The 14797-nt window shown below is 48.5% G+C and overlaps 5 protein-coding genes across 5 annotated transcripts; 1 reads left to right on the top strand and 4 right to left on the bottom strand.

Annotated features, from left to right (window-relative positions):
* Positions 1-171: 171 nt before the first annotated feature.
* Positions 172-1638, bottom strand: BDQ94DRAFT_138767 (class I SAM-dependent methyltransferase). The gene is made up of 2 exons (XM_026765301.1): positions 1273-1638; positions 172-1189 (listed from the first exon to the last, which is right to left on the bottom strand). The coding sequence occupies exons 1-2, from the start codon at positions 1457-1459 to the stop codon at positions 429-431; spliced, it is 948 nt and encodes a 315-aa protein (XP_026629268.1). The 5' UTR covers positions 1460-1638; the 3' UTR covers positions 172-428.
* A 115-nt stretch (positions 1639-1753) lies between these two features.
* On the bottom strand, positions 1754-7288 carry BDQ94DRAFT_185397 (CMGC protein kinase; the record flags this gene model as incomplete). The annotated part of the gene is made up of 11 exons (XM_026774871.1): positions 1754-1971; positions 2030-2192; positions 2252-2517; positions 2597-2648; positions 2689-2923; positions 3048-3195; positions 4387-4503; positions 4561-4968; positions 5029-5274; positions 5392-6886; positions 6962-7288. The coding sequence occupies 11 exons, from the start codon at positions 7286-7288 to the stop codon at positions 1754-1756; spliced, it is 3675 nt and encodes a 1224-aa protein (XP_026629267.1).
* A 1518-nt stretch (positions 7289-8806) lies between these two features.
* BDQ94DRAFT_138766 (uncharacterized protein) lies at positions 8807-9085 on the bottom strand. Its single transcript, XM_026765300.1, has one exon. The coding sequence runs from the start codon at positions 9030-9032 to the stop codon at positions 8817-8819; it is 216 nt and encodes a 71-aa protein (XP_026629266.1). The 5' UTR covers positions 9033-9085; the 3' UTR covers positions 8807-8816.
* On the bottom strand, positions 8807-12179 carry BDQ94DRAFT_185395 (beta-mannosidase mndA; the record flags this gene model as incomplete). Its single annotated transcript, XM_026774870.1, has 4 exons — positions 8807-11459; positions 11514-11740; positions 11795-11875; positions 11992-12179. 4 exons carry the CDS (start codon positions 12177-12179, stop codon positions 9160-9162), a joined length of 2796 nt encoding a protein of 931 aa, XP_026629265.1. The 3' UTR covers positions 8807-9159.
* Positions 12180-14428: 2249 nt separating this feature from the next.
* BDQ94DRAFT_167862 (uncharacterized protein) lies at positions 14429-14767 on the top strand (the record flags this gene model as incomplete). The annotated part of the gene is made up of 1 exon (XM_026770919.1): positions 14429-14767. The coding sequence occupies one exon, from the start codon at positions 14429-14431 to the stop codon at positions 14765-14767; it is 339 nt and encodes a 112-aa protein (XP_026629264.1).
* Positions 14768-14797: the final 30 nt, after the last annotated feature.

Genomic DNA, 14797 nt, shown 5'->3' with positions numbered 1-14797 from the left:
GGGAAAGCCCGGGTGGCTGATTTTGGTGATAGGGATTATCTAGACTGCCTCAGAGATAAAGAAAGGTTGCCTCGGATCGGATGTCTTCTCCAATCCGCGTGTCAGAGCTGACCACCTCCCCGAACGATTAGAAATTAAAATCTGTTCTTCATTTTGCACCACCTTCTAGATCCCGACGCATGCATCCTTCTACGCTCTTCTAAGTTCTAACCCCTACTTAGTCTGCCTCCGCCCGGCCATTCGGAATCCGCCATCACACCATCCGCAACGCTGCTGATGTCTTGCAGATCCATTCCCCGCTGCCGTTCCGGACTGGCTCAACTGCCTTCCATGTCAATAACTGACTGTCAATATTATTACAGTGGCGAAAAAGATATGCTAGTGTACACTGTCTGAAACAATCCATCCATCCCTTTTAGTTGCCCCTCTTAAGCCCGGGAAAGCGGCTTGATACCCTTGTGAATAGCGGCAATTCCACCCGTCAGATTCTCGAAACCACGTCCCGGGATCATGAAGCCAGCCTTCTGGATCATGCCGCGGAACTCCTCCTGGCTAGGGAACTGCTCGATACTCTCGACCAAGTACTGGTAGCTGTCCCGATCACCCGCCACCAACTGACCAATCATGGGAATGGCGCTGAAACTCCACTGCTTGTAGACCGCATTGAACAGGGCGTTGTCGACCTTGCTGAATTCCATGCAGGCGAACACACCACCAGGCTTCAGCACACGGAACGCTTCGTTCAATGCTGCCTGCTTATCCGTGAAGTTGCGGATACCAAACACCACAGTGTAGAGGTCCACCGAGTTGTCCGGGATGGAAGGCATGGACTGCGCATTGCCCTGCATGAACGACAGTCGGTTTGTGTTGTAGTAAGGCGTCTGCACGCTGCGCTTCTGGCCCTCCGCCAGCATGTCCGGGTTGATATCGGCGATCGTTACGCGGGTTTCGTGGTCATTGTTGATGTTCGTCGCGTGGTCCAGCATGCGAAACGCGATATCGCCCGTCCCGCCGGCGATATCGAGAATGTTCCAACCACGTCCTGCCGTATCGTGTTCGCGAGAGGGAAGTGCGGATCCGGGGTTGAGAGAGCGGACAAAGTGATCCTTCCACAGGCGGTGGATGCCCAGCGACATCATGTCGTTCATCACATCGTAGGACGAGGCAACGGAGCTGAACACGGCCCCCACTAGAAATTGGCACAAGTCTTAGTAAATCGTTTCTTTCTTCAATCATCTAAGTGCAGAAGCAGAATATCTCCGATGAACCTACCCAAAGACTCCTTCTGTGCTTCGGGAACATTTTGGAAGCCGAAATGGGTCATGCGATCGTCCTGGTTGGACTTGGGCGACTCCTGGGCACGTCGCGTGCAGGAGAAGCAGCGGTATGGTGTCTCCGGGACGGTGAAACGTCTCCGGGCTTGCAATTGGAGACTCCTCCAGACGGTGCGGGACGACATGATGGCTGGACTGAGGTGAGGATGGATGAACGGTTGGTCGGCGGAAAGAAGAACGAGAATCCCAGAAGCGGAATCCGTTCTGGATCCGGGATCCTCAGGCACCCGCCCGGTCTTTTTCTCCCCAACTCTTCCCGCCGGCTCCACTTTCAGTTATCGTCGAGCATCTACTACGCTCTCACGTATAGAGTATGGAATGATCATTTTTTGTGCACGATAAAATATATCTTGCATTCATATTTGCCATACGATTCGGCCAATTCAACGCTTTACAATTGATTTACTAGAGGAGTTTAATCACAAGTAGGTATTCTTCGACAGATGAGCGGGAAGCTGCAATCCCTTCATAAGCCACTCATCAAAGATCAATTCTCCCGCTGCAGGTCTGTCCTCGGGGTCCCATGTTAATGCTCTTCGCATAAGCTTTAAGGATTCTTCCTTGTCGGGTCCCTGGATATTAGCCGCCCTTTCCTCAAGTGTCATGTTCGGCACTGGCGCAAGCTCCTTCCATTCCCCTAAACTTATATTTTAGCTGAGCTTCATGTCATGCAGCTGGTTCAATTGGTAACTTACCATCCTCATCCCAGAATACCGAGCCTATCTTGCTTCGTTTGATGAACTCGGTGGGAGGTGGTCCCATAATTGCAACCATCTCAGCAAGATGGACTCGATCATCAAAAACATCATCACTGTTTCTGCCATCGAATAGCGTTTGAGAGCAGACCATATCCCAGGCCTACATGAAGGTAAATATGGGATGAATGAAGAATGGACTCGACAAGCACCATCTCTTACCATCAGGGCACTGCTCCATACATCCACCTTGTTATCCCATTTCATCTTTAGCACCACCTCAGGAGCCCTGTAAAGATTTGGCATGATATCCTCGTCATGCTCTTCCTCGCTGAAGCGGGCTTCTCCGAAGTCACTGGGCAATGGCAATCCATTTCTGGGGACAACTATATGGCTGGTGTAGATTGTGCGCTCGGGACCAAGTACCTTTCTAGGTGAGGGTTCCTCAATCTCGGAATCCTCAAGACCCGAGAAATTCTTTGGATCACCTGGGAGAAGCAGATTCAATAATTGTAAATCTTCGGCCTGTCAGCCAAAAGGGATGGTAAGGATTGCTCGGAATCATACCAGTATGTATGACTTGCGCTTCGGTATGTAGGAAATCGACTACACCTAATACCTGTCGCAATGCAGGGCTTCAAGGCGTCAAGGCTCATCACCCTCCCAGGAAAGAAATATAGAAACTGATCAACACTAAGGCCAAGTGGTTGATGTACGAGACATATGTGACGGCCATGGGAACCTTCTAGGAAGAAATGATCCCATAATTTCCGAATGAGAGCTTGTCCCGCATGATCTGTTTTGATTGCATTCATGCGTTCATACACGTCAAGTTCGTGGTTCTTGTCCGTAGTGCCGGAAACATAAATCTTCAAGGCGACATGCTTGGAATCACTGAAGTTACACCTTCAGCATAGGAGCCCCAAACGTGATTACATAGCGGGCTCAAGTGGCTAAGAGTATATGGACTGTAGGTGATAGAACGAGGGAGTGTCGACTAAAGTGAAAATGATCTTACCTTAGATCGCGACCAAGCCAGACTGTAGATGTGACACCATAGCCCAATTTGGCAACGACTTGATATCGGCCGTCCAGAACTTCCCCGAGGCGAACGGGGTAGTATTTCTCTGCATTGTAGGTTGGCAAGGTCTCTTCCTCAATAGCCTCTGCCGGATCAATGGTCTCGAACCCTGACGTAGGAAATACGCGTTGAATGGTTGTGTTTGCAGACGCGATGGTGGAACTTGATCTGCATTTGACCGGATTAGACGAACTAGGTAGAAGTCTATGACGCAAAGGTAAATGACGTGAGGATATGAAAAAGGTTGCACGGTTAATAGACACAACTTGTGAGCAAGTATGTGGTTGAAGCTGAAAAATCTCTTTTAGTTGTAGTTGATGGCGGAGGTCAAAGATGCCAGGGGCTTCAGGACCAGGCGGCCGTTCATGCAGCTAGACCGTCCACATGCTTGGCGCTGGCCATTAACCTTTCCTGTCGATACTTTCACCATATCAATATCAGAGCTGCATATGATGATTTCCCGTCTAACCCTATCAACTCTAGTAATATCCTCTGTTATTGGTATAGGGCTCAATGTTGCTACGCTTATTGGGTAAATCGCTCCATCCATTAGTCTTCTAGTATACTTGAAGTTTACACTTATCACATTTGCCCTTTTCAAGTCTCATGCTGACCACGACTGAGCCCAATCAATGAAAATGTCATATTTGGAATTAACTGAGAAAGGCCTCAAATGCAACATCCAGAGATGTATTCTGTCAATATCACATAGCGCGGTGAGACGCCAATCTCGTTGTTCTACGAGAATACTCGCCCACGGCCCTTCAGATAATCAACCCAAGTAGCATTTACCCAAGCAGACAACTATGCCTCCAATCCCACATAATGCATGATACAAGGAACAAGTGGTGGCTCTATACTTAACACGGTAATCGATCTGGCCCTACTTACATAGAGAAGATTTCACGGCTTTCACAATATCCAACAAAGACACCAATGTCGTATACTATATGTCATACTGTACATGCCACTTGCAAGCACCAATGTGGATTGGCTCCTTTGACTGACGATCCAAATTGGTAACTGCTTTCCATGATGGACATCAGGTGACAGACAGGATGAACAACACCGGTATTGTACTCTCGTAGCCAGCTAAGGTAACATGATCCCAGACTTTTGGAGGAAATCAGAAGGGTACATTCTCCTCTGAAGCAAGGATCCGTCAGTATCAGCCAAGCAGGCAGAGAAGTCAGGAATGGATATTGGAAGACCAGACTCACTTCGAAGCTAGATTCTTGAAAATACTTGCTTCTGAGATGTTTTAATATGACACCACCTTCCCACTCTGAGAATACGGATGTCACCGGAGAAAGATCCGGATTGTTTTTAAGACGTCGTACAAAGTTTGAGGTTGTTTGGCTTGTGCCAATTTGATAGATCATAAATATCACAGCTTCAGGTTGGTCAATCAGCTAGGTGGGGAAGAGAAGGTGTGCATAACGTTACTCACTGCGGCGGGGGTATCCGGCGATTTCTAGCATTCTGCCACATTCGATGATAGCGTCCACAATCTCAGACTCAGCTTCAGTCTCCGGACAACCACCAATCGTCGTCATGATGAGTAGCGGCCTATCAAGTATCTGCAACTTGGCTTTGCTGTAGACTAGCGGCTCGAGAATTTTAGATGTTAGGCTTGTCCCAACCGCAGTGTTGCCACCGAGCCTCAATGGCATGGAATTCAAGATGTTATTCACGCGATCAACTGTGAGGTTAGGGGATTCATCAACTTCACGGTTAATGAAACGCAGCCCAACCCCTTTGCCCGCAGGGAGCAGTTGACTGGTAACCTTGATCAATTGTTTGACGAGTTTTGTCTGGACATTCCAACGATCTTCGTGTCCCATTGCTTCGCTATCATCTACAAATAGCCATCAAAGTTGAGCATGCAAAATAGGTGATCGAGTTTGGCATAACTTACCGCAGTAGAAGACTTGCTGGTACATGGATGCCTTGAGTGTCTGGGCCATAGGCTTTTCGTAGTGGGCCTCCAACCCGTGGCCAGAATACATATCCTCGGCCTTCCTCCATAGGTACACCAGGAATCCCTTGTTCTTTTTGTCACTGAAAAATCCGCGAAGTAATGGATCCCGCTTCAACATAGTATCGATATGTTTCACCAAATCAACCTCAGTTTCCACCAATCCCGTCAACTCGGCCTCAACTTCTACCACTTCAGGGTTAGAAAGCACTGATTCGTTATCACCCCGGGCCCAAACAAGTTCATTTGACGAGGAATTGCCTGTGTTGGCAGGTCTGCTTCCAGGCCTATGAAGAAGTAGACCATACCCAAATTCCAAGACTGCCTGTTGCCGACCGTCTAATTCCCTTTCAAGTGACCGTTCGCATTCAGACAACATGGCTCCTTGTTGTCTAACCTTCTCTGCTCTGGTACCGGTCTGAACCATATCTTGTGACGCTCTGCCGCGTATGTCCAGTAGCCGGGATTTCAGCCCATTGAGATTTTCGATTTCCTCCTCTACCTCAGTCAAGTCTGCCCTGGCAGATCTTAAGGAGGAAGCCGTCTCTATTACATGCTGCTCGAGGTTGTGCTTTTCACGGCGCAAATAATCTTCCTCCTTCATGATGCTCTCCACTTCAAGCTTGACTAACTCAAATGTGGCATCAATTGTGACACTGGGTGGACTCGCTATGGCGGCCAATTTCACCACAAATATCTCCTGCATGCTGTCTCGTTCTACGCTGGCCCGGACACTGAGCATGCCGTCACTGGCACATTGTTTATCGAATGCTCCCTGTCTTATAGAGCCGGATCCCTGGGCCAGATCTTGGAGGGACGTGGCTCTGGAAGATATCATCATGTGACGTCGAGCCTGCGCTTGTGAGTTCTGCGAACTATACTCGAGCAATACCAGAAAGTCACTGGGGTCTTTACCGTGGGAACGGAAACGGGCCCAGAGCTTTTGTACAGCATGGTCATTCGATGTCGTTATGATAGACCGGTCTTTCAACCAGCGATCTGGTGGTTCAACTTCAATAAGTTCCAATCCCATTTCGATTGGGTCCTCGACGAAGAAGTAGTTGTTATAGCTGGCCGTCGGAGGTCTTTCAATATGTCGTTCGGTCAGAATATAGACAGGCTGGGCTGATGTCTTGGTCGCAATTGAGTCATAAATCACTGCACAATGATCTTGTGGCCTAAGGTATCCATCAGATTGGCTTTTTGAAAGCGGGATGGCTACCACCGTTTTCGGATTTGGCAGACCGCAATTGAGCAAGCCGAAAAGCCCATTTTCGTCTTGAAGTAGGGATATATTGACTCTAACGAAGCCCCCTTCAATCTGGAATGTGCATGGTGACCCGATCTGGTTCCCACGCGAAACAATATCCTGACAACCTTCAAAGTTGGCGGGTGATGCGGCAAGTACACCGGCTGATAAGCTCTTATTTTCAGAATTAGAGAGATAATGCTCCGGACTGGAAATACCCCATGCCAGGATTGACTCATCCCTCGAGTTTCTCATGATCTCTCGCTGGAGACGAGTAAACGCCCTATCGGCCCCCTCACCATAGATCATCGGCATAGTCACATCGAAGATTCCGAGAAGACAGTAAGCAATGTCTTCCTCTCGTTTTGTTTCTCTTCTAGAGGCCCATGACATACGCTGAGCGACGCTTGCCTCGCTCAACGCTGTTCCTTGCAAGAACCGGCGCGGTATCCCCATTTTTTGGTCAATGATATTCGATCTATTTGCCTTTGTTCCGAGGTCATGCCACTTCGAATCGAAAAAGCGCAGATTATCAGGAGCCAGGAGCTCCTGTAGGGTCCAGCCTCTTTGGAATCAACGGCATGAGCCGAACTGAGTCCGTGGAAAACGGTTATTATGCCCAACGGTGACATCAACCAGGTAGGCATAGCAAACGGCGGCTTTATGGTACCATCGAAACATGGAGTTAATGGCTGCGCCGAGTTCGACTGAGTTGGTCTTGTCAATGCAGCAGGTGTCAACCCATGCATACTGAAGGCCATCCTTCTCTGCCTGCTCGCAGCATTTTGCAATTTTGAATGGTAGACTCTCTCTTTTGATAGTATTTTCAGTGATGTCGCGAAATGACAATTCCTCATGATCAGCTCCCCATGTATGTGAGAGTATAGCATAACGGGGCACATCTCCATAAAATTCCTCCAGTTTGAGCGTATTAACATTGATCAAGCGCATAACGATAGCCGAGCTGTTGACGAGCAGGAAAATTGGGTTTCTACTGTGATGTGAATGTCAACATGAGATAACCGTTTTTGACGATTGATGGGAAGTAATTTGGGCGATTATACTACTAAACCCGTCAAGATATAAGTATCCTGCTGATAATCAGCAATTGAACTCGAAGATGTTGCGGGAACAGTTAATGATTCGCTATTGTCTTCAGATTCGTTGGGTTGAAACAAGGGTTGGATAAGGCTAGAAAGAACAACTGGCGTACAGTTGTCATATGTAAGTGCCCGACGAAATAGCCGAAAGATTTATTCCGATGTATCGACTTTATTATTTTTACTCCCAGACCACTAATTAAGTTATGGTATCATTCCTATCCAACTCTGTATCACTTCAGATTATCAACGGATACGATCTCCCTCAGGGTGGATTGTTGGGATTTAGAGCATTAGGCATGTTGCCTTATCTCCAGGGCTATGGTCTTTTCAATGTATAGAGCAAATAACTCGGGCCCGACGATATGCAAGTGTTTATTACAAATCATTCGGGAAAGCCCTTGAGAATATGTTAATGTGTACGAAGCAAACTGTGCAACAAGTAAACGGAATGTATAGGACAAACACGCAGAGTACTGATATATTGATATATTATCGAAGCCGACCGCATAGGCACCTACTTCAAAACGCACGCCTCTCAAGTTGTAAGTTGAGGGCTCCCCCGCGTATGTTCGGATCTCGCGCAAAGAAGTTCCCCTAATTCTCGCATAGTTGACCGTGAATTATAACAATACTACTCGTTGATGTTGCATACGTGCTGGCGGGGAGTTTATCTAGATTAACTCCATCATTGCCCCCGACCTATAACAGGGATAGGTAGGCCTACAGGCCGTAAGGAGAGACGCTGAAGACAACGCGTAAGTACCCTGACTACACTACATTCGAACCATTGGAAAGGTCATGCAAATCAAACCTGCAGGACACTCCAGGTAGCAGCAATTGATAAGTGACTGGGAGCAACGACAGAGATTGTAAGCTCAAGGTAACTGGCATATCAGTTGCGACACCTGTTTGAATTATCTCATGTCCAGGGCCTATTTACCTTGTTGCGTTGTTGGCATTTCCTACAATTATGCCTTTTGGTTCGATAAATGCATATATGCCTGGAGATTATACGTATTAGATGATGCCCAGGACTGTATTCTTGCACGAACGGCGCGATAACTGCATAACTAGCCTCTTCAATAGTGGAATCGGGTCGAGTCAAATTAATAATAGATGTTGAATCTAATTGAAATAGTACGGTTTTTGCTGTTCTACAGTGTAAGTAACTATTAGTATGGAATAAGCTCAAAATTAGGTCGATTGCGGTCAACAGGAAGCCAAAGCATAAGTGTAGAATCACCCTCGAAACCAAAGCATTAGTCTTCACATTTAAGAATGATTTGATTTAACCACGAAGCATAGGCCAGTGAAGCATAAGCCACTGGCCTCTATCCCTGTCACAGGTCATCGGAACTAATGGCAACGATAACTGACTATTGATTCAACTTTCTTTCTCTGGAAGAACGCATTGCCGTTTCACCGGGATGCTTCCCACGCCTGTGGGCACATGGCACTCTCTCTGATATTAATGCTATGGCTTCGTTCTTGTACGAGAGATCCACCGCATGCATACCGACGAAGCCGAAGCACGCTAAACCAAGTGTCAACCTACGAGCTCTGCTGTTCGACCACATTAATGATATTAGCATGATATAGAATGGATTATCTTCCCCATGTTAGGAATATGGTGTGTATTGTGGATGGGAAGTGTTCGATATAAGTGGTGAAATGACATGTACATGCTTGCTATTGTGGCTTTGTGAATGCTATTGATGATCAACCGCGAACCTTTTGGTCCCAGAGACTCTGGACGGTGATGTTACGGACCCAAGCCCCGTCAGTAGTGTCCTCTAGAACAGTAAAACCAATCTCTTTCTTCTCGCCTGGTGCTAAGACGAAGGCATTCTCTTCAAAGTATCCCACCACACCCTCTGGGTAGTCGAGCCAGGTGTACAATGAAACACCGGATGTAGCTTCCACCGTAACGGTTGTCTTCTTCGAGCTGTGTCCTAGCTTAAGTCCCGGGTCAACAATCTTCAAATCCTTGGGCCAAGAAAGCGTAGCGTAATTCTCATGAGTCAAGTTGGTGGTCCGGTCTGAATTCGGAAGACGGCCGTGAGCCGAGAGCGAGAGGATCAGAACAGCATCTTTAGTATCCGGCAATACTAAAGAAGATACATTCGTGCCATAGATGCGAGTGCTGTTGAGCCCTCCCACGGTAAAAGGAACAGATTTGGGCGTGCCCGCGTTACCCGCAATAGGGCGGCCGGACAGGTCCAACCAGGTCAAGTCGACAGTACCTGCTGCAGGGCTCCACAGATCGGAAGTAACATAGACATCCAACGAGCCTGTAGTATAGTTCCAAAAAGGTGAAACAATAACAGGCTGATAGATATCTCTCATAACGTGGTGAAGGACCTTCCATCTACCACCGTACTCAATGCCTGCCCATGATGGCGCTTGCCAGATATCTTCGAGCTGCCAATACAAGGAGCCAAGCTGGCGCTCGGGCATGCCACTTCCACGACGGTAGAACTGGATCTGACTTTTGTACATGTCTGCCTGAAAGAGCTGGGTGGCATGGCACCAGGCGCTGAAGTTGGAGATGTGGTCGGATTTACTCGGTATCGGATAGTAGCTTACCACGCCCATAGTCATTTCGCCCATGCCAGTGGCCGAGTTCGCGTAGTTGTCCGTCATGAGACCACCTGCGGGATCGTGGTGGTTGCGCAGCATGACGACGCTGCTGTTGAAGTAAAGATCCTCAGTGTCAACAGCTTGTTGCCATGTCTGGAGGCTGGGCATGCTGTGGAAGCCGAATTCGTTGGCAAAGCGGCCTACCGGATAGGAACCGTAGTCAAACGCCACGCTAGTGTCGTAGTCGTAGTGGTCTGTATCGCCGTAGTATGAGCCGGAGGTAGTGTTGTCGTAACGTTCAGCCATTGGGACAGGGGCAGAAAGGTCAATGTACAGGTAGCCTTCGGTTGTGCTGCTAGGGGAGTATGAGATGGAACGCGTGTTCTCGTAGACCAGAGGCAAGAATAGGCTAATGTACATCTTCTCATACTCGCCCACATAGTAGGAATATGAAGATGGGGCTGCATCTTTGACACGTGGGAGCATCAAGGATTCGATTTCATTTCCGCCAGCCCATAGAGCCAAGGAGGGATGGTGGTTCACTCGTCGAACATTGTATACTATCTCAGCAGCAACGTTCTCGAGGAAAGCGTCGTCGGAGGGATATAAAGCGTCACTGAACTCGAACTCGCTCCATAAGAGAATGCCCTTTTCATCGGCCAGATCATAGATGTAGTCATGCAGGTACGCGCCGGAGGACCAGACACGGAGCATATTCTGGTTTCCAACGACCACTGCATCGAATAGCCGTGACATCTTCTCTTCTGTAACACGGGTCCAGAAACTGTCTGGTGGGATAAGGTTCGATCCTTTTGCGTAGAACTCATGACCGTTGACTTCAAAGTGCCAGTTTGCTCCAGGGGCGATTCCTTGCGCACGCTGTGCTTCAGTAATGTTGCGCTGGTTGAGAAAAATGGTGCGGAAGCCCGTCCGTTTGTTCACACTGGCCACGGTCTGGTTTCCTCTACTTTGGACAGTGATAGAAACATTGTAGAGGTTCTGATCACCGAGGCCTTGCGGCCACCACAGTTTCGGGGTCAGCCCGTCGAGAACGGTGACACCAGTTATGGCATTACCAGCCACACTGACATTGTTCAGAGTCCGCGAAGTAAGGATCGTGCCAGAATGAGTATCGCGCACTTCAATCGACATGGTTGGTTTGGTAGGTAGTGGACCCAAAATGTCAATGCTAGCGTTGACGACCCAAGGTTGGCTCTGGTCTGGCGGAAGGTAGTTAATTTGGCCCTTTCGGTATATATCCAAATCCGTGTTCAGGACATAGACACTTTCTTTCTTGTCTAGCTGAACAATATATGCAGGCTTCCATGGACCTGCAGGGGCAAATGCTGGACCCCAATCCCATCCGAAGTCCGATTGTTCTTTGCGCATAAACCACCGATTTGGGTACTCGTAGGTGAGTTGGACGTCATCAGGCCATTCTATATACAATTAGCATGTAACAACTTCGGCAGTCCCCCACCTCTGAAACTTACTTTGCGAATTAGGGTCCTGTGCGATAGCATCAACAATGTTCGGTGCGCTTCCAAAGTTGATGCTCAGAACAGGATCTCCTTTGCAGGACCCTAGTGCTGTGGATACATCGAACGCATACTGGCGAAACTGATTGTCCGTGGATGCGATTTGCTGTCCACAGAATGAGATTGTTGCGAAAGTGTCCAGTCCGTCAAACACGAGCCAAGTTGAGTCGTAATTGTCCAGGCTATTGGTTCTTAGTATTGTCGAACGACATTGCACAAACTTCACAGCGACTCACAGGCCTTTGATGGGTTGACTGGTATAAGTCCAGTTGGCAGCGGCAATCCAGCGAAGATTGAAATCGTTCAAACCATGGTATCTCCAGCAATATTTAGTGCGATTCATTCTCATCCATGGCAGATGAAGTCACTTACGGATCATCTATTAAGGCTGTTAGCAGTTGTATATTCACAAGACTTGATTTCGAGATAGTACTCACCAATCACTCCAGCCCTTAGTAGATCTAAGTGAACCTGCGATGGAAATTGAGCAGTAACTGTCCGATTCAAGGCTCGACTACTGAGAGTCCATTTCTCGCTGCTTAAGTCTCGAATATATTGACCCAACGCTACAGGTAGGGTTGGTGCCAGTAGGGCCGCTGCCCATCCGATGCTGTGGCGCATGGCGTACAGCTAGAATGGAAAACGCGTTTTGCTCTGGGAAAGCAAGAATTGAATTTTCTGCTCAATAAGGGGTCATCGAAGCCTATATATCATGAATAGGTAGCTCAGATCGGAGTCGGCCTGGTGAGCGCAAGCTGAGCAGTAACACACCGAAGCAAATACTTAGTCAGTGGAGCAGCAGTGTGGAACGGGGATACGTCCGTGACGAAAGAGGAAAGAAGACGATCTTATGGCACCACGGCAACCGGGATCAGGCAACAGAAAAAGTGTAAATTATGTCTTACGCTATGCGGGAAAAGGCAGAGAATGGATCGGCAATTTCAAGGCAAGAGTAATTAAGCTAACGCCTCGAGGACGGCAAATGGTCGGCGAGGGTATTGATCTGCAGCAAAGGAGGGGTAAGAAGACAGCTTGACTAGTAGACTGGAGTGGCATAGATTGGTTACATCTTGGCTCAAGCTAGGGTTCGGGCTCAGGAACAAATGGGATGCCGTGGAGAGCCGTGGAGAGCCGTGGAAGGTGGGCCGACAAGGGAAGAAGTTGCCCAGTGAGTGCCGCATCAGTGATACTACCATCTTTAATTCTCTAATCCTACTTTAATGTCATAATTTCACTTCGATAAGTTTTCCGCATTCCCTGTCTACCATATCTTCGATTGTTCGCGCAAGGGGCCGATGGCACAAAACCGGCCGGGGAAGTTTGGCCGGGTCGGACCATCTCCGCATCGGCCATCGCTCAATTCCCCACTCGGGCAACCCTGAACGTCTCCCAAGTGCGGGCTGGCGGGATTAGCGTGGGAGCCAGGGCCAACTCGCTTTCTAAGTGAAGCGTAAGCACTAGGGAGTGGCTGGTGCAGTATCAATTAGAAATCCGATTTCTTGTTTCCCAGAGGCAACATACTGTAGGTCTGCTTAGCGACCAGAGCCTAGCTTCGGCGTGCTTTGGCTTCCCCGGTGTGCTGTGAATACTTTGGACAGGAATGAGGCCCAACCATGAAGAATTCGGCTTAGTGCAATTGATCAATAAGCCCTACTCACAGAGGTGAATATCAGAGATGAATTTCCAACCTTCTGCACCGCCCTTCATTCAACAGCAGTCTTTAAGATTCACCACTCCCAATCCAGTATATAAGCACCTCCATCCTACTTTTGCCACTTGCTTCTTCTTTCTCCTCTCTAACTTTTAAAATGAAATCTTGGGGGCCTTGGGGAAGCCAGACTCTGGTCATACTCCGTTGATGTTGCATAATGCTCTCATTCTTAATGAACATCTACTTGAAGCAGGCAGTCAAGCCTTGCGACGGGACTGATATCAGTATGGGCATTCCTCGCGATAACCCTTATCGCGAGGGTTGTAGGAATATGGGTCCTTACACTTAGCCTGTCCGTGAGTACTCTGGCTGTATTACTAGGACTCCTCTTCTAGACAGAGCAGTAGTCCCTGTCGGGTCGCGAGCGCCGCTGGATAATAGAGCCGGTCTTGCGGTCTGTGTTTTTCATTGGATACAGGTCATTTCACCAGTTGGGTAAGCATGCCCAGCTCTGCGAGGCTTTCCTCGTGATTTAAGTTGGACGTAAGCTCCCTCGCAATCAGGTGTGCGGACATTCGCAGTGTGCATCTCTGGCGGTCGCGGTTAGAGGTGCAATAACTGCATCGAAACCTATAGACTCGGTTGCAAGAAAGAGCGTTTGGTTTTCATGGAGCAGACGATAAGGCGAAGGGAAATCAGGAAATCGTTGGAGAGCAGTTGGACCCGGGGGTTGATCCGACGACTTTAGGAACGGTCAACGAGTTAAACTTTTTCCAAGAGCGTGGATTCCTTTGCTGCCCATATCTATCCTTACTCCTTAGGTGGCAGAGAAGACAGTCAGGAACTGAAAAGGTTCTGGCTCACCCTGGAAGATTACTGGGATAAAGAAAAGGTGAAGGCCTGGAGAGACTGTGTGGTTGGCCCCGACACGACTGAAACTGCGGATAACCTGTTGGCCTTAGCTGCACACGTTCACAGCCTGTGGGGCGATGCACGATTTGCCCTTAAACCATTCGAGCTCATTGTTCAGTTTTATTGGCTACCTTCAACTGAATATAGTCAGCAACAGCCGCTCTTTCCGGCCCCTACGATTGAGAACAATCTCCGCCAAATCCCTAAGAATGCAAAGTTATGGGATTGTGAGACAGAACACATAATCTCCTCGGGGCATCAAGTCGTGTTCAAGACAGCTAATCCGGACACTCATCCTCTCCCATCCATGGATAGTCTACAGATGCAGTGGAACTTGATCCGGCTGCAAGCTTTGAGTGGCGCCGCTGATGCGGACGATCTCATTGTTCATACAGATCCTGGATCAAAAGATGAAGGTGCTGCGTATATGGCCGCAGAAAATGAGAGCACCGACAGTAACCATGAAGAAGAAGATGATGATGATGAAGATGAAGAAGATGGCAACGATGATGCGCCAAGCAGACAAGCTGTCCATCCTGCTCGTGCCGTTAGGTCAGAGAACGTGCCACCCAGGCACGGACTGGACAAGCACATTGAGCTCCCAGTGTGTACTTCCAGAGAGAGGAGTCCCAACCACCGGTCGTAAGCTTGGACTCCCTCGAGAGAAGCAGTCCAG

Source organism: Aspergillus welwitschiae, assembly GCF_003344945.1.
Source record: "Aspergillus welwitschiae strain CBS 139.54b unplaced genomic scaffold BDQ94scaffold_7, whole genome shotgun sequence".
Taxonomy (NCBI): Eukaryota; Fungi; Ascomycota; class Eurotiomycetes; order Eurotiales; family Aspergillaceae; genus Aspergillus; species Aspergillus welwitschiae.
The sequence above is the reverse complement of the archived record's forward strand: the minus strand, read 5'-3'. Positions and strand labels throughout refer to the sequence as shown.

Bases quoted from the DNA above. Each gene is read 5' to 3' on its own strand.
- BDQ94DRAFT_138766 (XM_026765300.1), bottom strand. From the start codon at position 9,032: ATGCTAATATCATTAATGTGGTCGAACAGCAGAGCTCGTAGGTTGACA.
- BDQ94DRAFT_138767 (XM_026765301.1), bottom strand. From the start codon at position 1,459: ATGTCGTCCCGCACCGTCTGGAGGAGTCTCCAATTGCAAGCCCGGAGA. The intron at 1,190-1,272 runs GTAGGTTCATCG...GCCAATTTCTAG, and splicing joins AGCACAGAAGGAGTCTTTGG to TGGGGGCCGTGTTCAGCTCC.